At 47.7% G+C, this 23760-nt stretch overlaps 3 protein-coding genes across 12 annotated transcripts; 1 reads left to right on the top strand and 2 right to left on the bottom strand.

Annotated features, from left to right (window-relative positions):
• Positions 1–290: 290 nt before the first annotated feature.
• Positions 291–21803, bottom strand: kiaa0586 (KIAA0586 ortholog). Of its 5 annotated transcripts, none has more exons than XM_029493473.1 (29): positions 21242–21803; positions 21105–21157; positions 20751–20823; positions 20479–20548; positions 20067–20286; positions 19901–19971; positions 19642–19726; positions 19453–19558; positions 16920–17031; positions 9793–9943; positions 9277–9632; positions 8642–8714; positions 8406–8567; positions 8127–8334; positions 7872–8048; positions 6254–6351; positions 4659–4796; positions 3864–4048; positions 3668–3795; positions 3329–3525; positions 3094–3244; positions 2432–2588; positions 1925–2160; positions 1797–1849; positions 1611–1721; positions 1403–1541; positions 1242–1316; positions 1095–1119; positions 291–529 (listed from the first exon to the last, which is right to left on the bottom strand). In XM_029493473.1, the coding sequence occupies exons 1-29, from the start codon at positions 21525–21527 to the stop codon at positions 520–522; spliced, it is 3906 nt and encodes a 1301-aa protein (XP_029349333.1). In that variant the 5' UTR covers positions 21528–21803; the 3' UTR covers positions 291–519. The 5 variants fall into 5 exon arrangements, with proteins under 5 accessions (XP_029349333.1, XP_029349335.1, XP_029349334.1 ...); XM_029493475.1 differs by having other exon boundaries at positions 8127–8328; XM_029493474.1 differs by having other exon boundaries at positions 9277–9629.
• Positions 11965–16168, bottom strand: irf2bpl (interferon regulatory factor 2 binding protein-like). 3 transcript variants are annotated; one of them, XM_029493479.1, is made up of 4 exons: positions 13972–16168; positions 13819–13827; positions 13656–13694; positions 11965–13566 (listed from the first exon to the last, which is right to left on the bottom strand). In XM_029493479.1, the coding sequence occupies exons 1-3, from the start codon at positions 15937–15939 to the stop codon at positions 13674–13676; spliced, it is 1998 nt and encodes a 665-aa protein (XP_029349339.1). In that variant the 5' UTR covers positions 15940–16168; the 3' UTR covers positions 11965–13566; positions 13656–13673. The 3 variants fall into 3 exon arrangements, with proteins under 3 accessions (XP_029349339.1, XP_029349338.1, XP_029349340.1); XM_029493478.1 differs by lacking the exon at positions 11965–13566 and having other exon boundaries at positions 13663–13827; XM_029493480.1 differs by lacking the exons at positions 11965–13566; positions 13656–13694 and having other exon boundaries at positions 13696–16168.
• timm9 (translocase of inner mitochondrial membrane 9 homolog) lies at positions 21345–23641 on the top strand. Of its 4 annotated transcripts, XM_029493481.1 has the most exons (4): positions 21345–21497; positions 22511–22736; positions 22850–22945; positions 23021–23641. In XM_029493481.1, exons 2-4 carry the CDS (start codon positions 22698–22700, stop codon positions 23153–23155), a joined length of 270 nt encoding a protein of 89 aa, XP_029349341.1. In that variant the 5' UTR covers positions 21345–21497; positions 22511–22697; the 3' UTR covers positions 23156–23641. The 4 variants fall into 4 exon arrangements, with proteins under 4 accessions (XP_029349341.1, XP_029349344.1, XP_029349343.1 ...); XM_029493484.1 differs by lacking the exon at positions 21345–21497 and having other exon boundaries at positions 22343–22736; positions 23108–23641; XM_029493483.1 differs by lacking the exon at positions 21345–21497 and having other exon boundaries at positions 22343–22736; positions 23105–23641.
• The last annotated feature ends 119 nt before the right edge of the window (positions 23642–23760 follow it).

Genomic DNA, 23760 nt, shown 5'->3' with positions numbered 1-23760 from the left:
CCGCCCCTAAGGCACGCCCCTTCCCCACGGGGTCCTACCGCCCTCCAGGTTACGTCAGCAGGAGGCGGGGCAGCTGTGTGTGTATATGTGTGTGTGTGCTGCTCCTCTAATCCCATTTCCTGCTTGCCATCCTTTTATCTACACACTCACTGTGTGTTTTTGTGTTTGACAGTTCATGTTCCCACAGTTTTGACTGGCTGGCACGCGCATGCACACACACACACACACACACACACACACACAGGGACACAGGCAGCAGCTTCATTAAAACATTTATTTCATCATCAAAACATAGACAGATATTGATCACTGATTGGACCACAGTTTTACAGCTGTGAGGTCAAAGGTTAAACTAAGAGTAATAGTGAAACTGGGACCAGGCTGGATCCTGCTGGTTCTGAGCCGCTTAGTGTTTCACAGACGGAACCATGAAGAGTTTACCCTTTAATGGCCTCCGCCTCCCGTCTGAGGAAGAGCAGATGAACAGTCATCCTCCTGAATCGTCCTTCCTCCGCTTCCTCATGTCTGGCTGTAGAAACAGACTCAGCTCATAAATCTCACCTCCTGCAGGTGAACTGTGTGTTACTAAGGAAACCAAGAAATTAGTTTCACTGCAGACATCGGTTCAGCAATGAACACACGCTCACAGACTGTAACGACACTACAACAACCGAGTCAGTGTAAACATTACCATGTATGGAGATGTGTGGGAGTCAGCATCAAAATGCACACAGATACACAACCCTTTAACTATGTGTATGTGTGTGTGTGTGTGTGTGTGTGCGTGCGTGTTGATGCATGTAGTAGGTAAAGTGTTTGATGATAATTTTTTTATCTTAGTTTATTGTTTATCGTTAACCAATTCAGTGAGCTGTCAATGAAGACACGCTGCCCCCTGGTGATCACATGATAGGCTGTCTCAGTGTTCATATTTTGATGTTGATAAAGTTTTTCCAAACAGTCTGTCAGTGTCTCAGCTGCTGACAAAGCCATGACCAACATGTCTGCACCACAGTTACCATGGTAACAACAGCTGTGACCAGCTTTGAAGTATACACACAGCAACACCACTGAACAGAACAGAACAGTCTTACCTGTTTGTCTGACCGGGTTGGGAACCTACACACACACACACACACATAAAAGAAAGTTCAACACCACAACATTAAATCCTTCTGTGTGTCTTTGTGTGTGTGTGTGTGTGTGTGTGTGTGTGTGTGTGTGTGTGTCTGTCAGTGTACCTTGTGGCTCCATCACCAGGCTGTCCGTGGTAGTCAAGCCCTGACTGGCTGCTTCAAAGCTGACGATGGACACATCTGAGGAACAGACATAGTGATGATGTCATCACCTAGACACAGCCCTGTGGCTTTTTACCCTGAGTTATGTCTGAAGGCAGTCTTACCTGCACACTGACTGATCTGTCCAGGTGAGGTTTGACTCTGTCGGGCTGCTGTGCTCACAGATTTGGTCATTCCATCTTCTCTTGCCTCTCCTAAACTCACATCCTCCTCCTGGTCCTGGTCCTCCCTCTCCCAGGAGCCCTGAGGACACACAGCAGGTCAAAGGTCACTGAGTGTGTGTGTTCTTTGGGCTCAGGATGTGTTGTGTACCTCTGGTTGTGGTCTCTCTCCTTGGTGTGTGACACCTTGCTCCATCTTGGTCAGCAGGGTGAGCAGGAGGTTGTGACCTCTGAGCTGTCCTTCACTTGGGGGGTCATGGTCCTGGGAGGGATGGGGAGGCAGGTGAGACACTCATACTGTTGATTGATTGATTACAATCTACCTGATCAGCCTTACCATGTCCTGCAGCTCCTGCAGAGAACTGGAAAGACTGTAGCCGACGTCGTCCTCTGAGACACAGAAATCAGAGTCAACATCCAGACCCCATTTACCAATGATGATGATGAGGAGGATGAAGATGTTACCCGTCATGGCTGCCAGCTGGTTGACGCTGATGAGTAGTTCTCCCTCTGAGATGTGTTTCAGTGCTGCAGTCACTGCACTGCTGCTGCTGCTGGACTCTCCTGAGGAGCTGGAGACTGATGACGGTCTGGGATCAAAGTCAGGACCAGGACCAGGACCAGGATCAGGAGCAAGAGGGGAAGGAGAAGTAGGCAGGGGGGAAGAGAGAGCAGGCTCCTCCTCTGCTACTGACATCACTCTGCAGGAGGACAGACAGTGAGAGGAAAAAACAATCATGGTCATGGTCAGTCTGATGGTCTGAAGGTCTGAGGGTCTGAAGGTCTGAGGGTCTGAGGGTCTGAGGGTCTGAAGGTCTGAAGGTCTGATGGTCTGAAGGTCTGGGGGTCTGTTGGTCTGAGGGTCTGAGGGTCTGAGGGTCTGAAGGTCTGAGGGTCTGAAGGTCTGAAGGTCTGAGGGTCTGAATGTCTGAAGGTCTGAAGGTCTGTTGGTCTGAAGGTCTACCAACATACAGTGGATGCTTGTGTGTATCCATTTGTTCTTCTGGTCTCTCCTCATCCAATGGCAGCTCAGCATCTCCCCAGGTCAGGGGGGACAGAGCTTGATGTGGGGCAAGACTTCCTGTTGACCTGTCGGTGTCAGGACTGGGTGTGGGTGTGGTCACCAGCTCTGAGATCACACAGAGAGACAGCTCAGAAATCAGCTACAGCTCCTTTAACCGGAAGAAAACATGCTAAAGATGCTAATGTTCACACAATGTTAATAATGTTAATTATGTTAGTAATGGGGCAGCACGTGGCACAGTGTTTATCTCTGTCCCCCCACAACAAGGAGGTCCTGGTTCGGTTCCCGGCCTGGGGCCTCCATAGACATCCTGCTTGGGTTCATTGGTGACTCTAAACTGTCCGTAGGTCTTTCTGTCTCTGTGATGGACTGGAGACTTGTCCAGGGTGACCCCACCCCTCGCCCAGAGTGAGCTGGGATTGGCTCCAGAAGCCCCCGTGACCCAGAAACGGATCAGAGGTAGAAGATGAAGGAATGCTAATAATTATGTTTGTCTCTTCTAATATACAATACTGAAACTTACATCACTAAAGCTAACAGGATTATGCTGACACTATTAGCGGCCTACAGCTGCCAGTGAAGTGCTAATGAAGCTAATGATGTTTCCAACCTGGAGCTGTGATTGGCTGAGGAGAGTCCTCACAGAGCAGGCTGGTTGGCTCAGATGCAGGTGTTGTTGGAGGTGTGGTCTGTCCAGTGGGTGGATCCACTTTGGGTGGGGGGGTTGGCACTGGTGTAGGAACCAGAGGGACCAGTTTGTCCTGGAAAAGAAGAAGCAAGATCCAGATTAGGACCAGTACTCAGACTCACTGTGAAGGATGTTCTCTGTCCTGAATTTTTTTTACCTCCTGATGTGACTCTGATCCCGGTCCTGGGGGTTCTAGCCCTTGTTTTGGTCCTGTTTCCCATCCTTCTCTCTGTCCCAGCATCAGAGCCACAATCTCTGCCAGAACCTCATGAACCAGCTGCCTGATCAGACCGGAGTCCACTGACATGCTCGAGTCTACAAACAGCTGTAGACCTTCAGCTCCTACTGTGTCCACTGATGCACAACAGTCCAATTCACACACAACAAACATGTATCAGAATCAGCTGGTCCTGGACTGGGACCAAGTCCACATGATGCCTCAATGTGTTAGTCAGCAGAAACCTGTTCCCATTGGTCCATCTGATTGTCTGCTCACCAATGTCTGAGGAAACACTCCGCTCTTCAAGCTCTGATTGGTCAGAGGAAATGTTTTGGGGGGCGGGACCAGAGGAAGGGCGGCGGTACATCTCTGTGATTATCCTGGACATCAGCTGCTGCTCCACCCTGAACAGAACAAACTATCAGTCACACTGTAACAGAGCAGATCAGACCGGATCAGATCAGATCCTCACCATTCTACCAGCCGGTTCTCCAGAGCGTCTCTCTGATGGTCGGTGTCCGGGATGGAGGCCTGATCCTGGGCAGGGAGGGCAGGAGGGTTTTGGGGAGGGAAGACTGGACCCTGGTATTGGATCAGAGGAGGAGACAGAACCCCATGGAGCTCCTCAGGCTCCTCACCCACTACGCTCACTTCATCCTGGGGGGAGGGGAGAAGCTGGATCAGGTTTCTGATTAACACCTGAATGCATTATTTGCTCATGGATTATTACTCTTCGAATAAATCAAATACAAAATCTGTGATTTCTGAATTAACGCTGGTTTAATGACATTACTATGGAATCCTGGTCCTGATTCTGATCCAGATCCTGTGGCTGAGGCAGAAAATGTTTTCTGTTTATAGTGACTGTGTGATGTGAGAACAGAAGGATCTTTGTAGTTCGCAGATCTGAGAGACTCAGTGGTGACACCTATACAACAGGACATCACACAGAACATCATCGGGCCCAGAACTTCACCACAGGAAGATGATCCTCCATCACCTGCAGCAATAACATAAACTCTCACATCAACCTCATCTGTTATTGTGTGTGTGTGTGTGTGTGTGTGTGTGTGTGTGAGTGTGTGTGTGGGGGGGCCCTGTTCCAGATCTGGTCTTAATAGGTTCACCTTCTCCCTGTGGTGACTGACTGATGCTGGTCTTGGTTGGGGCCTGGTAGTTCTGTTGTCCAGCAGGTGGTGCTGTAAAGCTATGATTCAGTCTCAGCTGAACTTACAGGTCTGCACATGTGCATAAAGATGAAGGTTACCTGGATGACATCAGCTACAGAGAGGAAGTGAGTTCCAGGGAAGACGTTCTCCTCATCCTCCTCTTCATCGCTCTTCATTCCAATGATGATGTGGGATGGAGGAAGAGGAGCTTCATCTTCATCCAGCTGCTCCTCCCTCTGTGGACAGGACAACAGCTATCAATGACCTTTGACCTTTCACCTGCTCATGTGGTGACAAAACACACCTCAGGTTCAACTCCTTTGTGACAACAAGGCGTTTCCCCTCATGGCCTGCAGCTCGAAGCTCTGTGGCCTCTGTGGCTGTTAATGTGTATGATGTCGAGTGGGACAAACCAATGAACTGACTCCTTCATCAATGTCTCTCTCATGAGAGACATTGATCAACTCTCATGTAATGTCAGTTTTGTTTTTTTTTTCATATTTCAGTCATTACCCATTCTCTATGGGTTCCAGGAGGGTTTGCCCTTAATGTGCTTTCGTCATACGTAACGTAAGCACAGCCCACGTACCACTGCGCTAGTCGCATTCAAGGTCAGCATGGCAAGTGTCCGGAGCAACTCGACCATTTCCCTGAAAGAAGTCCCTTTCAGTCATCACCGTCATGAAGATAAATTGGCAACGACACAAATAGGACTTCCCAGACCAAATTTAAACATAAAACAAGTTTCTACAAAGGGAGGGAAATCATATAACCGGGGATTATTGTAGAGCTGGTATGAGCGGAAAACTTGGCGAGCAGGCTATGAAGCAGCTAACGCTTTGTTCTGCTTTGTTTCACCCTGATGACAGCAACTGTTGATGTTGGTTTTTCATTTATTTTAATTTGGTTTAATTTGAAGTTGTTTTTTTTTTTTTTTTTTAATTCAAATGCTTATATTTGTATATATAGTTCACTGTTGAATGTGTGCACTTTAATTTGCACTTTTAGTTAATTAAACTGCACAAAACCTTTAAAATATTGTCACTGATATGGCAATGTGTACAGTTATTCTATTTACTATTTGTTTCTTCAAATACAAAGTATTGTTTGTGCAATGTTGAGTAAGTTGAATGCACTACCCATTTATTTGGATTTATATAAACTATTTGTAATTTTAAACTTTAAAGAACTGTAAATAAATACTTTTGTTTTTGACAGTTTCACAGTTTATCTCTCTGTTGATCTTCATTTATAGAGCCGAGATAATTTTATTGATTGAAGACTCCTGGATATAACTTTGCACTGTAGCTGTTACATTTGGTGTTGCTATGTAAGTTGACCAGAAAGTAACAAGATGTGGAAATTCTCTTGTTGCCTATTAATTTTCCCATTGAACGGGTCACCTTGGTCATCATCAGAACAGTTGCCACCCCTGAAAAATTTGTCAGGAGCCGCCACTGTAACTAATGCTAATGAATGCTCTCTTACTTTGAAAATCTGATACACTGTATTCTCCAAAGAGGACAGAGGTCTGGACCTGGACCAGAAACCAGGACCTGGTCTAAGATCTGACGGTTTAAAGACAGAAGTCGATTGGTTCATCTTCAACATGATGATCTGTGAGATAAACTTTCAGCCAATCAAATCCTCCCATGAGTTCTTAACCCCTTCTCCTTCTCCCACCCCAGCTCACCTGTGACTGTTGCTCAATTGCTCCTCCCACCACACCAGAGGTGGGAGGGGAAGCAGGCGGTGATGACACTTCCTGTTGGCGCTCAGTCCTGCGGCGACCTGAGAGGTGACAGTCTACTTTAATATTTTTACACATTTCACTTTAAAGTTTTCTATGTTTTTTAGAAATTAATTTAACTGCACCTGTTTATCTTTCTTTATCTAATCTTAATTTCCTTACTCTTAATATTTTGTTTAGGGTTAGGGTTATTAACGTAAATCCAATTTTCAAATCCACATCATAATCCAAGCTGTGCCCAAAATCTCTGCAATAAGTCGGACTTGTTTCAGGTGGGGGTTGGCCTCCACCAGCTGTGCTTTGTCACCAATCCAGTTTGTAATTTTCATGGACAGGATATCGAAGTGTAGTCGGGGGGGAGGAGGGTTGCAGTTCGGGGAGCTGGTGGTTGCATTACTGCTTTTTGTGGATGATGTGGTCCTGTTGGCTCCATCAGTCTGTGACCTCCAGCCCTCACTGGACAAGTTCGCAGCCGAGTGTGAAGCGGCTGGGATGAGGATCAGCACCTCTAAATTGGAGGCCATGTTTCTCAGCAGGAAACCGGTGGCATGCGTACTCCAGGTAGGAAATGAGTTCTTACCCCAAGTGAAGGAGTTGAAGTATCTCGGGGTCTTGTTCACGAGTGAGGGTAAGATGGAGCATGAGATTGGCCGGAGAATCGGAGCAGCAGGGGCGACATTGTGTTCGAAGAGGGAGCTGAGCCAGAAGGCAAAGCTCTCTATCTCCGGGTCAGTCTTTGTTCCTATCCTCACCTATGGTCATGAGCGATGGGTCATGACAAAAAGAAGGAGATCACGGTTACAAGCGGCTGAAATAGGTTTCCTCAGGAGGGTGGCTGGAGTCTCCCTTAGAGATAGGGGGAGAAGTTCGGCCATCCGGGAGAAACTCGGAGTAGAGCCACTGCTCCTTCGCGTGGAAAGGAGCCAGTTGAGGTGGTTCAGGCATCTGTTAAGGGTGTTCCTGGCATGTCCAACTGGGAGGAGACCACAAGGCAGGCCGTGGACCAGGTGGGGAGATTATATCTCCACTCTGGCCTGGGAGCGCCTTGGGATCCCCCAGTCAGAGCTGGCCAATGTGGCCAGGGAAAGGGAAGTTTGGGGTCGTCTGCTTGAGCTGCTACCTCAGCGACCCGGCCCCAGATAATCGGTTGAAGATGAGATGAGATGAGATCATAATCCAAGTATAGTCAAATGTTTTACAACGTTGTTCCCAAGTCACACTAATTTCAGGTGTTTGCTGTCGCTGGCAACGATAAAACCAATCAGAGAACAGTACGCAGTACACTTACCTCAGCCACTTTTTGTAATACTGGTACGTACTGTGCTTTGCTTTATATCTGTTTTAATCATGCACCTTACAACCCGGTGTGCCTTATGTATGAAAATAGACCTGTTCATTGATATTGCGCCTTATAATGCGGTGCGCCTTGTGGTTTGCAAAATACGCTAATTAAAGTTGCTGAATTAAGAGTAATTTCATTCTTGAAAGCATTTCTGGGTAATGAAGTCCTGAATATTCAACCACATCACCTCAAGCCAACAACCTGTGGATGTGAACTTACCCAGTGGGATCGCCATGGGAGCACACAGAGTGTCAGCGGGCTTCACTGTGAGACACGCAGGGTCACCAGAGGTCATGTAGGAGGAGCTGAGGATGAGGTGATGATGAGGTTGCCTTGGTGATGGACACAAGGGAGGAGTCACACTGGTCTGAGTTTTACATGACTTCACCTTCACACCTGAGAGACGGAGAAGTCTTTACAAACAGACGCTGACACCGTTGTACAAACTCGTTACCACAACATTTAAAGCTGAACCTCTGACACTCTCCACCAGGCGGGGGCGGGGTTTCCTGCTGGGTGACGACACAGGTGAGCTGAAGCGCAGGTACGGACCCTTCTTCAGGGTTCGTCTCAGACCTTCGTAAGGTGCACGGCCATACAGGTGCGTCAGGTATGACTCTCCCTCCACCTGTCTGATGTCCATCAGAACACCTGGGACAGTGCCAGCTTCCGCCCCCTGCACCTTTAAACAGACATAATAAATAAGAGTGATCGCTCATGTTTCTGATCAAACCAATCAGAAGCCAGTCTGACCGCTCTGTGTGGAACTCCCAGTCCCTGGCCTCCTCCCCCTGTCACTGTCTGTCTGCCTGCCCCTCTGAGCACGCTCACTGGTCTTCCTCTCCTTGAGTGGGCAGCACTTCCAGTGGCCCTCAGCTGTGATGTCACTGCAGCATCCTCTGAGGGAGACTCTGCCTGAGGAAGGTAAAAAGACTTTCAAGTTCTTCAACACCAAGCTACGACCTGAGGGTCTGAGGGTCTGAACTGACCTGGATTTCTCTGGATGAAGTATTGATCCAGGCATCGACAGTCTTCTTGATCCGGACTTCATGGGTCGAGTCTCTGAGGATGATATAAAGACACTGCAGCAGACGCTCACACACTGACACACTTTGATTGACAGATGGATGCTACAAGGCCAATTGTCCATTCAATAATAATGCATTAATTCAAATATATGATAAATTTAATTCTGAAAGTGCAACTTCCTGCTTGCCAGTCTGTGCTTTTACTTTGCAAAGTAAAAGATTTGTGTCACTTTTCTTTAGATATAAAAACCGAAGTGATAAAAAATTATCACTGTTCAATTTCTGTCAATAATCCTTTATTGATAATCATATCCAGTTTATTTCTATTGAGCCTTTACACAGATTTAAACAATGTTAGCAGTTATGCCCTCAGTTAGTTTTGTGCTCATAAATAAATTTTAGCCTCCTGTTAGCAGATTACAAATATAAAGTGTATGATAAAGTTAACATTAGCTTTCAGTTAACCACATTAGCATTAACATACCAGTGGCATTAGCGGCTACTGATTAGCTACCTAATCATGGAAATATAGCTTGTTTAGATACAATAACACGTGGCGACCAATTGGTACCTACTATAAAGTTAGCACTAGCTACCTGTTAGCAGCCATTGCCTCCAGTTGGCAATGTAGGACATCTCTGTTCTTGGTTCTCAGCAGCACCTCCAAGTTCTCCTCTAACACCCTCTTCTGTCTCTGAACCTGCCGCAGAACTTGACCTGCCTCCTCCAACAGGGATGGAACTACAGGCCTCTCCTGGAGCAACACAGAACTTGACTGGGGCAGAATTTGCAGGGGCTGGTTTTGTCTGGATTGATTTTGTCGGGGCTGGTTTGGTTGGGATTGGTTTTGTCTGGATTGACTTTGTTGGGGCTGGTTTTGTTGGGATTGGGATGGAGGCAGGGTTTGCTGTTCGTGGTGGTGGTCTTGTAGAGGCACAGAAGTTTCTGGCTGCTGGATGAGAGGAAGTAATTGAAGCTTTTGCTCAACAAACAAAACCTGTAAGAACAAAACTGGTCTGTGGGACTGAGCTGGTCCCATTAGGTTCTGGTCCTTTCAAGAGTCTGAGAGGAAAGAAGTTCTACTGAACTCAACTGTTTTCTAGTCTACTCACTGTCAGCAGCACCTTCATCTCAGTCTTCAGACGACCCATCTCCTTCAGAACCTCATTCACTCTCCTCACAGCCGCCTCACTCTGCAAGCAAGTTCCTTCAAGTTGTTTCATTGCCATGGAAACAGATGTACCATGGTGATGGCAGTCATTTCTGAATCAGAAACACCAACAAAGTGGGTTTAGGTGAGACCAGGACCAGGGACTCATCCATCTAATCAGCTGAAAGGGCACTTCGCCAGAAACCATGCCCCTTCGTCATTCTTTGCCCCGCCCCCATATCACCCAGCTGGTCAGCTGAAGCTGATCACACACAGTGTGTTGAGTATGTGCGTGTGTTGACCCTTTGTAGTGAACTGAATTTGTCTTCAGTCAGAGGACACCACAGAGAGTGTGTGTGTGTCTGTGAGTGTCTGTGTGTGACTGCGTGTGTGTATGTGTGTCTGCAGGACAAAATGGCCTTTAGTTCTGAAACACTGACACACAGCTGCTGCAGACACTCTGCTGTTGTTGCTCAGCAACAGATCAGTGGTTTCCCATGGTGACAGTGAACAGAGATGCACCTGGGTGGGGGCGGGGGGCTCTGTCACAGCAGCTGAATATTAATGAAGTCTGTGACGACCTTCTCTCATTTTGTCCTTGTGCTTTTCCATCACGCTCTCTGACTTTCTCTCCCCTCACCAAGACAGACTAACTGGACCAGGTACGGGTCGTCATCAGTCCGAATCCGTCCTCATCCAACTGGGAGAGAGAGATAGTGCTCACATCATCTATAAATGGAGTTAAAAATATATAGATGAGGGAGGAGAACCCATACACACACAACCCCCCAGAAATGAAGTTCTCTACCAGGAGGATGGTAGCCATGGCAACCACTGCATCCTCCAGAACGATGAGTGAGAAGGGAAACAGATGAGACAGATAGAACGGTGAGGAGGACACTGATGACGAACATCAGAACTACAGACTAGGACCGTATGGACTCAGATGGTCTGTGTGTGTGACTGATGGATTCTGGATCAGTTCATCTACAATAATCTGCTTCACAGCACACCTCTCTCTCTACAGAGCTCAACCTGCCACTCCCAGTGATACACACACACAGAGCAGGTGTGTGTTGTTTGCTGCAGTGCAGCAGGAGCCCTGAGCTCCACCTCCTGAGACACAGGAAGCTGTAACACATCAGGATGACTGTCCACACCTGGTGTGTCATCATCCAAAATCCAATCAGAAGCAGACAGCTCCATGACATCACTGCCGTGACAGCTATCTTAGCATAAAGATTGAGGCTAAAGTTAGCGTTCCATTAAGAGCTTCAGATCAGGTGATGATGACATGCGCTTTGCAGGTAACCTACACACACTTGCCTCACGCCTGCTGGCTCCTGATTGGTGGATGAAAGACGATGCGTGTTTGTGCTGCAGTGAGCCTGAAGTGGCTCTGCAGACAAAGACCGCAGTCATTGTGCCAGCCGTTACTCTGCATCTCCCCGTCCTGCCTGCAGTGGTGGTTTCCGTGGTAACCACCAGCCAATGGTGGGCCGGCTGCCTTCCCTAGCAGGTCACACACACTTATGAACCAGCAGCAGTGACACGTGAGCACCTCCTGGAGGTGGACAGGCCTCACTGCTGCTGTTTACCAACAACAAGATGACCAACATGTGAGGTCAGGGATGCTAACTCTACATCAGCTCTGCTGTTTACTAACAACAATAGTTATAGTGTTTTGTCGTCTTTCCCTCTTTATCCTGTTGTATGTACACTGTGTTTAAATTACATTTTATAACCAAACAAATCTAAACATACTATTAACTGCAAGTACACAAATAACAGATAAGACTAAGAAAACTAAAGCTCCTGACGCAACAACTGTTGAGCTGAAGGCCTCAACAGTTCAGTGCCACAGTTTGACAGCATTGGTGCTGTTGATGAACTATTCTATATCAACAGGAAATGAACTAGAATAAAAGCCTGGGACTTAAAGTCACATCTGTGATGTAACTACGGTTAAATGTTCCAGATGTCTTCTACGACAGCGGTGTCTGACAGGCCTCTGGAAATGTCTCTAAAGACCAGAAATTCAAATTGAAGTTCACTTGTGTGCTTAGTCAGAAAGAAAAAGTCACATTTCACTGAAAAGGTTCATACCAATGAAATTTATTACAACTGACTCAGCTCCAAGGCACGTTACAAGATCAAATTAGTTTGTTCCTCTGTTTTATCATTTTCATCATCAGTCACTACAAGAAGAGAAAAGTCGACGGGGACGAGTTCTCACGGTGATATCACTGAAATCTGACAGGAAAGAACTGATTTATTGCAGTAAAAAATCATTTAAATTAAGAAATCCCTCAAAAAACAAAACAAAAAAAAAACAAACTTTCAAACACCTAGGTCAAACACCTACGAAAATTAAAAAGGCGTTTTTACACGACGTTTAGGATTTTGTGAACTGACGGCGTGCAGATGAAGCTGTCTGTCTGCATCAACACAACATCACACTGTCACGGTTCACTCTGTTCTCCATCATCTCCACCACAACACAAACACTCTGAGTCTTTTTGTCTTTGTCAGATTTTTTCTTAAAAATCCACATGTAGAATAATTAGAACAAACCTCCGTCCTGAAAACCTGCTCTGTCTCCGTTTTTTCAGAGATCAAAGATTTACTGTTTCACCTCACACCTGACCAGAATGATCCAATGAAGCTGGTTGCTGTTCTCACTTCACTCCTTCAGTGTCAGCCAATCAGAATTGAGCCCACTGGCCGTCGTTTAGCAGGTCACTATGACCTCATTGTCAGGTTCTGTTGCTAGGTCTTGTGGTCATAGTGACTGCTGTAACCATAACAACAGAAGTCATCAGATGGGAAGAACTTATTTAAACCCAAATCACCACCTTTTCCTGAACCTCACCAAGACATGACCGTTACTATGGTAATGGTGGGGATAAGGGGCTCTTAGTTCAGCCCACGTGTTTGTCATTGTTACCATGACAACTGTAGTTAAGTTCACTTTTGCAGCAAGTTTAAGTTAAATTTTAAAGGTAAAGGAAAGAAGTTTTTACCGACATCGTTCTGACCTTTAATTCATGAAAACTTCGGTGACGTCTTCAAATGTCAGATATTGTTGTTTTAATGAAGAACCAGAACAGAAGCTGGAGCCTGATATATTCTGTCTCAAAGGCTTTTTGGAAAAGAATCAATAAACTTTGTATATTTCAGCTCCAGTCTCAGGAAACAGAGTCAGTAGAGAAGACCCATCCTCAGTCTGAGGAGGACGGACGGGGTGTCCCCTATTTCCAGGAAACCTTGTCGTCTCCACTTCAGGTCTCGATCGAGGAGGTTTCCATGTTGGATGAGCTTTGCTCCGTGACCTTCTACGCTGTCTATCTCTGGTCTCACTGAAAGCAGCTTCAGGTCTCCGAAAAGCAGAGACCTGACCCTGAAGACCTGGATCCACAAGTTGTGGTTTTCTAATGTTTTGATGCTTGATGCCGAATCTCTGGCATTGTCACGTCATGGTTGTTGGTCGGACACACTGAAATAAATCCAGATGTGTTCCAGACGATTTATCTCAGCCAGCTCATGGTGCTGCACTTTAATCCAGAGAGACTTCCAGCTGGTTTTCAGGTTTGTTCCTGACTCGTCCTCAGTGGTGTCTGTGATTTATTATGAGGATGTGTTTCTCATCCAGAATCCAGCTCAAGGTTTGTGTCTCTTGGTGACTTGGTTTGATTGGCTCTGCTCTTGGTTCATATTCAGATGAAGATCTTGGACGCTTTGTTGGAAAAAAAAAAAAAAAAAAGAGCTGCATAAATAATAATCATTCACTTTATTATCCACATAAGGCTGCGGCAGTCAGCTGACCTGCTCTGCTTCTGGGTCTCACACATTTGAAGACATCACCTTCAGGACACAAGGAGGTTTTTCATTTCACGATATTTTGATGAGGAGAAAGAATGAAAGACACTGATCACTGTCGGCGCCAAGGACTCTGACAGTCAGCTCAGCACTGAAACAAACCACTGACCTGTGACACCTGTGAATGAGAAAGAATAAAAACCAGAGTTCAATGACAGCCAGAAGTCAGTCTGTTGGCTCCACAGGGAGACGACCAGCTCAAATGAATGTGGGGCAGACAGGAAGAGCCTCCTCCTCCTCAGGGGTCTCTCTCCTTCTTGACCTTCACATCTCCTGCCAGGATGGTGGCTATCTCTCCCTGCATGAAGGCCCAGGGCACATTGGAGCCGACCAGCGGGCACTTCTCCCCGCTGGGGCAGTACACCTCCCCGGAGGCCCCCTGGGCCTTGATGCTCTCTCTGGAGCAGGGAAAGCAGAACTTGTGGTTGGGGACGGAGGGACACTGCACGAAGTGCGTGTCTTCTAACCGTTCGTGGCAGATGGTGCAGCACAGGGGCCCGCTGTTGGCCATGGGGGAGTCGGGCACGTTTTGCGCGTGCACGGGGTCCATACCACCCGCGGACTGAGAAGGGGCGGACAGCCCGAGCTCTCCGTTGCGGGACGATAGGCGCCTCTGCCCGGACACCGAGGCGGGGGACACCGGGCTGCTGCTGGCGTGTCTGGAGGAGGTGGTGGAGTGGACCGAGTCCCTGTCTTTGCTGGGGGAGTGCGCGTTCCCGAGAGTGTCCGCGACTGACATGAGCGCGGCCATCGGGGACTGTCCGTTCTGCTGCGGGGCGGCGGGCTCCGGAGGGGTGGCCCGGCCGGGATGGTTCGGCCCGAGCGGAGGGGGGGGGCCGCTGAAGGAGCCCGCAGCCATGGAGAGCTTGAGGGCTTCGGTCTGGCTGTTGATCCACTGCTGCCTCTGCTGCTCCTCCGTCAGCTTCAGCCCCCCCTCCGCAGAGTCCGGCTCCGGGGAGGCTTTCCTCTTCCTCACCCCGGCCCTGGAGCTGCCGCCCCCGCTGCCCGAGGCCAGAGCTCGGCCGGGGAGCACCAGGGAGGTGGGGAGGAGCGGGCAGCTGCCGTCGATGTAGGGCTGCGGCAGCATGTCCCCCCCCAGGCCCTCCTTAAAGAAGCGCAGGGACTCCGGTAACAGATCCCCCAGCAGCCTCCAGTCCCCGGAGCCGTGCTTCTTCTCGTACTCCAGGTACTTGAAGCCGGACGACAGCCCCCGGCCGAAGTCCTTCATGCAGTCCTGGTACATCTGCTTGGCCACCCCCGAGGCGCTGGAGAACACGTTCCCGGAGCCGCTCGGGTACTCGATGAAGATCTTCAGCTCGTGGTCCATCCCGGGTTTGGACACGGCGTCGAAGGCGAACACCCTGCCGACCAGGCCGTGGTCCTTCTTGAAGCGGACGTCGAACGGGGTGCAGCCGGACAGAGCGACCAGCGTCTCCCGCACCATCTTCGGCTTTCCGGCCCAGTCCTCCTGCCGGTTCCGGAGACTGTCGCTCAGCTCGGCCAGAGCCTCCGCGTTCCGCTGCTTCTCCTTCAGCTCCCGCTCCTGGTCCGTGCTGGACACCGAGGCGGGTCTCTTCCCCGCCGGTTCGGACAGAGAGACGCCGACCATGGAGCCTTGCGGGGCGGTTCTGGCGGTCACGCCGTGGGGGGCCGGTCCGTTCAGCAGAGTCTGGGGTAGCAGGTTCGGAGGTACGTTCATCTGGCCCGGAGCCGACACCAGCCCCCCGTGGCTCCTGCTCCGGGAGTTCGGACTCTGTCGGTTCAGCTCCGGCGGTCCGTCGTCGGGTTTGAACCCGTTCGGTCCTCCCAGTCCGTTGGGCAGCCTGCCGCTGTAGTCAAACCGAGCCCGGCTGTCCGCGCCGAGCTGGTACCGGTCCAGACCGGGCTGCCCGGACTTCCCGGGTCCATCGGCCAGATGGTGGTGGTGGTGGAGCTGCCCCACCGGCTCCTTCCCGGTCAGTAACACCGCCTGGCTCTTCGCTACGGCGGGCTGCTGCTGCGGCGGAGGAGGCGGTCCGCCTGCGGGAGCCCGGCCCTCCTGGAAGCCGTGTGCCCGCTTCAGGTGCCGGGCCGTCTCGATGACGAACTCGATCCGGTCCGCGCCCTCGTAGTTGACGCAGCCCCGGCACACCGGCTCGGTGAAGTCCCAGATCATGGCCCAAGGCATGCGGGGCAGGTCGCACAGATAACATGACTGTCTGCGGGACGAGGAGACCTGCGGGGAGGACATCTTCCCTCGGCCCGTGTCCCTCCCTGCTCCGGCCCGGAGACAGAGACGTGGACCCGGAGAGGAGCGCGGACAGGCGGACTGCAGAGGCTGAGCTCAGGTTATTGTTCCTCCCGCTGCCGGAGCTCCGTGTTGTGCTGCAGAGGTGGGGGAGGGGAGGGGGGAGGGGGGAGGGGGGGGGTCTGCGTTTTTTTCCCTGCAAGCCTCCCTCCCAGAGAAGCTCAGGAATTTGGATGCACCCCCTCAGGAATGCCACCTGGTAGAGTAAGTGACGTCATCCCTCCCATACTGCCCCATGGAGACTGAAATGTCTTGATGTCACTTGATGCCCCCCCCCCCCCCCCCCCACCAACACTGCAGTTCAACAATAAACACAACAACAACAACACACCGACACACCAACAAACCAAAGCCACGTCGGTCCAGATTCTGACAGGAGGATCGGGATCCAGAATAAGAGTCTCTCTGTGTGTTTCATTTGCTGCCTGTCAAACATGTTGCTGGGCAGGCTTCACCTCTACCTCTGCACCCCCCACCCCAAAATGTGTTATCAGCTCAGACCTACAACAATCAATTAACCAGATCAATCAATCAATCAATCGATGAGGTGATTGACAGGAAATTAATCAGCTCAGATTAATGTAATTTTTCAAACCTGACAACATGATGTCTGTTAATGTGTAAGCCATTTACAACAAACACACACACACACTGGTTTTGGCGGGTTTCTGATGGATGCCACCTGTGTTGCCATAGAAATGCGCTGTGCACCGCAGGGAGGAGGAGAAAACTGAATATATGATGAGCTGCAGCCTCACTCGCCCCTGACTCGCTCTCTCTGAATAATTATGCAAATCCAGTGACTGACACACACGCACACACAGTTGCAGTATGGTTCTAATAATTCCGATCGGCTGACTGATCAGAACCTGGTCTATTTTCAGTCAGTATTTAATAAAACCGTCCCCCTGTCCCCCCTTCACCTGGTTTGCTCTGGCCATCGGTCACAGATGGGTGTTGCCATGGTAACTGGGCCAGTCTCCACGGCAGCTCTGGTTGCAGAGGAGTTGTGCTGCTGGTTGCTGAGATCGGTTCCTGGAGGAGACACATCAGTGGTCAAAGCAGGAGACTCCAACTTCTGCAGTAATATCAAACATCAAAGGTCAAAGTCCACAGTCTTAAAGACAAATCTAACCACTGTTCTAGGTAACCATAGCAACTGGGATTCCCAGATCAGAGCTGTAGGAAAAATGCAATCAGTTGTTTTATTTTTAAGGTAAAATGAGGACATTGTGATTCCTCAGTCTGGGGGCAGGGCTTCTCCAATGACGTACAACAACGTTCTCACACTTAACTTTATTTGTGGATGTAGAAGTTTTGATTTATTTATCAGTGGCTCAGTTCAGACTGTTCTCTGTAATCGGGGAGAGAAGCTCAGAAAACAATAACTGAAAAAATCTAGCCAAATTTGGATCTATTATTTCCAACCTACTTTCAGTTTTGGAAGTCCATAGAGGAAATTATACCTTCTCCAAAGTTCCATCCTAATGTTCCATTATTCAACAATCACTCCATTATAAGCAATCATATTTCCTTCTCCAGCTGGTCAGGAAAGGGCATCCACACTTTGTCAGACATCATACATGAGAATAGACTACGAGCAATGCAGGAACTGAAACAAATGTTCAACCTTCCAGGCACCACTTTCTTTTTTTATTTACAGCTGAGATCTGCTCTCAATGCCTCTGGTGTTCCCTGGGGTACAAGTATGGACACTCCTTCTCTACACAGACTGTACACATTAGGTTCCCACTGCAAGCTTGTATACAAATTGCATGCCTTACTAAGTCTACAATCTCTTACACATCCGCTATGCAACATGCAATATTTGGGCAAATGACCTAAAACACACCAATATCAACTGGTCTAGGTGGTCCATCGTTTGACTCTCTGCCAGGAACCCAGACCTTCAGATGATACATTACAATTGTGTTCTGAGAACCCATCTCACTCCACAAAATCTGTTTTTTTCCCAACCATTCACCTAATTGTACATATTGCACTCAGGGTACCTCAGGCACTTACCTTCATATAATGTGGGACTGTATGGAAGTTAGCACCTTTTGGTGATCCCTTGTATACCTATGCTGATTTTGTTAAATTTTGACATCACCACAACAATCAATCAATCAATCAATCAATAAATAAATAAAACAATAAATGGTAGCAACCAGATGCAAGCAACCTCACATTCTCAACATCCAACAATGGCTGGCATCTTTTATAGATATTCTATACATGGAGATTTCAGTTGCTAAAATACATGATGCCAAACAGGTGAATGTAGCAATGTTGGAGCAAGAGAGCAGATCAAAACATTAATGATTTAGTTAAGACAACATACACAGAAATATTATTATGGATAATAGGTAACGTGATACAGGACTGGAGCAAACTAGAGTCAGGGTTTAAGTTGGTTTGGGGAGTTGCTGCTTTTTGACGGATACTTGTGTTTAAATATGATATTGCTTCAAGTTCTGCCCTCATATTTCCTTGTTCTAATTTTTTCATTGTATTTATTTATTTATTTTAATCAATTAATCAATAACCCTCCCCTTTTCTTCATTTGGTGTTCTAGTTTCTATTTTGTATGATTACATGTGTTGTGTGTGTAATAATTCAATAATTATATGAACTATTCAAATGAAATTTGAATGAATGAAAGAGAAATAAATAGTTGATCTCAAAAAAGAAAACAATATCTAACTAAAAACACACACTGAATGTTTCCTTCTTTTCCAAAGCAAAGTTCCTCTCATGGGTCATTCTAGAGCTGATCTAAAGTTTCTCTCTTTATCTGATCAGGAGTTCTGCTCATTAATGATGAAAAATCAGCTCCAAATATCTGATTGTCGTTATTCTGTCAAAACAAAATCTGTAGTGAGAGAATAAACCAGATGATACAAACAGAAAAAAGCATTAAGGGACAGAGAGAGAGAAAAAAATCAGTCTGGGACTGAGATTGAGTCCGTAAAGGTGCTGCAACCTTTCAATTCATCCATTCACTCACTTTCTACTGTGAGCTATAAATAATCTGCAGCCACAAACAGCCTGGTTACCATGACGACCCCAACTCCAACTCAGCAGACCTAAAATGGAAGAGAGTCACTCAGAGCCTATGGCTCTGCTGCATCAGTTGTTCTGGAGTGGTGTTTCCATGGTGACAGCCTCTTTGTGTCAGCGGGTTCTGCTGCCCCCTGCTGTTCAGGTGATCAACATCTGTACTGATCCACAACTGCAGCTCCAGACTACAGACTGTTCAGTGATCAAAAAAGCAATCAATCTGGCCTGATCATGTTATCTGATGTGACGCTGAAGGACACAGGAACTTTAATCTGAGGGGACATGGTGATATTAGAAGGTGATGTCACACAGCTGATCACATGAAGATGTGATTCAGGTTGGACTTTTTAAAGACCCCGACTCCGGTGTTTGTGTCTGTGTGTGTGTGTTTACCTCCAGAGCTCAGGTGTGTGACCTGGAGATGGGCTGGCTGATCTGATGCCACATCAGAGGGGGTGTGGCCTGTCACCATCCTGAGAGCTGACTGCAGCAGCTGGCTCTGATTAGAGGAGAAGGGATCCAATCAGGAGTCAGCCATCACAGTGATCAGTCAACAGCACCTGAACAGGTGAGTGTGTTTACCTGCAGCTGCAGCTGTTGGCTGTGCAGCGTCTCCAGATGCTGCAGCGTCTGCTGACTCAGGCTCCGCCCACTTTCTTTGCCCTCCCTTTAAAAAGGGATGTCACAGAGTGATGTCACACAGTGCATGTGTGTGCTCTTGTATGTGTATCCCATGCTGCATTCATATATAATCAATAAATCAGTAATTCAACTGATCAAAACAACTACAAGACCACGATTGACCCACAGAAAGGGGAGGGGCTGAGACAGTGGTTGCTACCTGTCGGCCTGCAGCAACCTCTGAACGCCATCCGCCAGCTGACACACACGAGCCTCCATATCTGATTGAGCCTACACACACACACACACACACACACACACACACACGTCAGCCCTGTTCAGCTCCTGATGGGTGGCTCAGTGCACTGACCTGAGTTAAGCTCCACCTTGATCAGAGGAGCAGCAGCAGCTACAGCTGCTGCTGCTGCGTTGGTGACATCTCCAAAACGACCAGTGGATAGCACCGCCTCTGTCTGGTCCCCTGCTAAACTCAGTGCATCTTGGGAACTTGACCTCAGACCAGAAGCATCCTTAGAACTGGTCTGCACTGGTCCTGGGTCCAAGAGCTTCAATTGGACCTCCTTCCTGTGGGGGGCACTATGAGACCTGAGACAGGTGAGTAACAGTCACCATAGTCACATGACATTCCCAGAGGGTTGATGATAACAAACAGTGAGTGAACTGCTGTCCAGAGGAGAGTCCAAACATCCACTGACTGATGGATTTCACATTAAAACACCATCAGGCTTCACATTGAGCTGTCTGCATCATGTTAAAAAAATAAAGGTCTGTTCTCACCGTTTTCTCAGAGCCGCCAGCACGACCCCTCGACTTCCTGCTGCAAAACGTGATGTCAGAAGGTCGTGACCTGGTGAAGTAAACAGAGGCGGAGCCTCAGATTATTCAAAACCTTCATGTGATCAGTAAGCTCAAAGAAACAATTATCAACCAATAATCCACTACAAACACACATTATTACAACCTCAAATGAAAAAAAATTGACAAATGTGTCACTCAGTTCTCAGCAGCAAACTGCCTATTGATTATTGATGACTGACTGGTTCTCTCACCTGTCATTCTCTCACAGTCATTCTGTGACTCAGCAGGGAGCTTCCTGTCTGGGCTCAACTGTCCTGTAGGAGGCTGCAGGAGGAAAACAAACGCATCAGAAAAGAGGAAGCCCAGGTCCTGGTCCAGGTCCGGGTCAAGTGTCTGAAGTTTACAGGTTTTAGTTCCTGTGGTTTTAACTGGACTGGACTCTCCTGATCATGGAGCTCCAGGGTCCATCCCGAGCGTCAGTCTGACGTCATCACCAACATCATAGAACCGGATTATTTCAGAACTCGTAAACTTTATAATTAAGTTTAATCACAAGATAAGACAGGGGGGCCATGTGGGAGGTCAAAGGTGAATGGAGGACTCACAGTGGGCTCTCTCTTCTCTTTGGTCCGCCCGGGTTCCTTCAGCCTCCGTTCGTCTGCAGAGAGAGAACCGAGTCAGACCTCCGCCCCACAAAAATGAGCCCGAACACGTCAGGTCCCGGAGTTCCCGGAACTCTTACCAGGACGGCCGTCCGTCGCTGACCTCGGAGGAGCGCCGGTGCTCGGCTTCTGTCGGGGCTTCGGCCGCCGCTGTTCGGCGGGAGGATCGTGTACGGTGACCGGGTTCCGCAACTTCTGGACGGTTATCTTGACCGGTCCGCGTCCCTGTCCAGCTTCGTGTCTCTGGTCCGGGAGGGGAACCCTGGTGGAGCGGATCAAAATATCTCCAGTGTCCGAGCTGCAGGAGGACTCATCTGGACCGAGATCCCGGATCGGGTGAGAACGGGAGCCAGTAAGACGAAACATGGGCGAAAGTTTAATTTAATTTAATTTAATTTAACTCGATTTAACCTCAGCGGGTTAGCATGGAGGCTAACAGTTAGCAGGAAGGCTAACATTCAAACTTCCCGCTGCGGCATCAGCAGGCGGAGATTGGCGGCAAAATCGGGCTGAAAACGTTAAATTTAGGAATGCAAAAAAACACGAACGCATATCAAACAAAAAGTGACGTTAGGAGGATCAAAGGAGAAATTGATGTGTAAACGCGACAAAAGTAGAAACAGCAACAGCTGGTGACAACAAAACAGCGGTTCCGGTTCCGGTTCGCTGCAGAGACATCTGACAGAAGACTCACTCCGCCTCGAATCAGCTGATTAAATTTGAATTGTTTGATTATTACATTTTTTATTTTTTTCTGTTTTCATTTAATTTTTTGATTTATTTATATACGGGTGGGTGGGGTATATATTTGTGTAGTTTAATGGCAGTATAAAAAGAAGTTAAACAACAAATTTAATCTTTAAATATTTTCATCGCTCATTAAGATATAATTATTTTAAATTCTGGCTTGCGATATAATATTCAATTCACTCGTGGATTAAGAAACTAATCTATTCATTTATCTTTATTGTGCTCAATTAGAAATAAATACATTTTACTTACCGGATGCTTGTGGATGGCTGTAAAAGTTTTAATTTTAAGGACCATTTATTACTGTGAGAACTAAAATGTGATAGTTTATTCTGACTGTAACTAAAATATTGATAAATATTTGTGAATTTTTAAACGGTCGGAACTCTTTTCCGCTCTTGTTTTACGACGGACGGTCTTTACAGCGGCGACCCGCTCAGTTTAGAGGTCAAACTTTCGTCACATGTTTTATTCTATGACGAAGGATTTTTAGACCAAAAAAACAAAATGATTAACTAAAGATTTTCCTAACAGGCTTAATTTTCACAACCGTTTTTTTACGAAGTGAATTAAAGTTTTTAATTTTTTTTTTCATTAAGAATCTGCGGATCAGTTTCTACGTCAAACACCGGTTGGTCGGTTCAGGGCTAGGCTTTGGTGAAGCAGTAAGACTGAGCAGGCCCGAGACCAGAACCGAGACCAGACCCCTCTGACGGAGCCAGACCGGAAACACCGTCTGCTGATAATTAAAAACCGAAGCGGTCCGGAGGACTCTGATCCGGAATCATGGCCGTCCAGGTGTCCGAGTCCGACCAGATCAAACAGGTAAGTGTGTGTAATCCCGGTCAGCCTGAGCTGCTCCCCTCGAATCAGATCCGGTCCGGACCAAGTCCGGTTCCAGACCTCTGACAGAGGTTCAGAGTGTGTCTGTGCTTCAGTTTAAGGAGTTTCTGGGGACCTACAACAAGGTGACGGAGAACTGTTTCATGGACTGCGTCAGAGATTTCAGCAGCAGGGAGGTGAAGCCGGAGGAGGTAAGACCTTCACCACTGTCTCACTCAGACGCTGAGCGCTGTCTAACCCAGACCTGGGTCTGTTTGGACTTTCAGTCCAGCTGTTCGGAGTCCTGTCTGCAGAAGTACCTGAAGATGACCCAGCGGATCTCCATGAGGTTCCAGGAGTACCACATCCAGCAGAATGAGGCCATGGCTGCCAGTGCCGGACTCCTGGGGCAGCCTCGGTGAACCGGGTCAAAGTATCATGCATCTGTTTGACTGGTGGATTTCATGTTTTGTTTTTTTATTAAACAAAGAATCTGAGCATTTTCTTCACATTTTGGATCAACAATTATTGATTAATTGACTAGATTAGTTGAATCCAATAAAATGTCTAATTTCCAACACAGAGGTGATGAAAGCAAATGATCCGATTGATCTTTGTCTCAGATCCTCAAAAGCTGCAGTTATGGGTTGATGTCACATTTAAATCTGATAAAATTTACAGTATCATAGATCCAGTCTGAAGGTTCAAAGATGAACCAGTAGTGCTGCTGCATTAGGATTATCTGAATCTCAAAATAGATGTCAAGCATAAGTTCCCATGCAGGATGCAGCCTTTCTGAACAAAGTGTTCATGACTTTAATCTTGATAGACTGTTAAAAGGTCAAATGGTCGTTTGGATTTTGTTTTACTATCAGTTTTCTTGAATAAAATATTTTCTAAGTCTTACACTTATTTGTTTGCAAAACTTTGTTACAGACACTGACGTGTCAGGGTCATTAGTTAGCAGCACCTGAACGCATCATTAACCTTGGTCTCGGAGGTGAGGAGGGGGATCGGGATCAGGATT

Source organism: Echeneis naucrates, chromosome 22, assembly GCF_900963305.1.
Source record: "Echeneis naucrates chromosome 22, fEcheNa1.1, whole genome shotgun sequence".
NCBI classification, from domain to species: Eukaryota; Metazoa; Chordata; class Actinopteri; order Carangiformes; family Echeneidae; genus Echeneis; species Echeneis naucrates.
The sequence above is the reverse complement of the archived record's forward strand: the minus strand, read 5'-3'. Positions and strand labels throughout refer to the sequence as shown.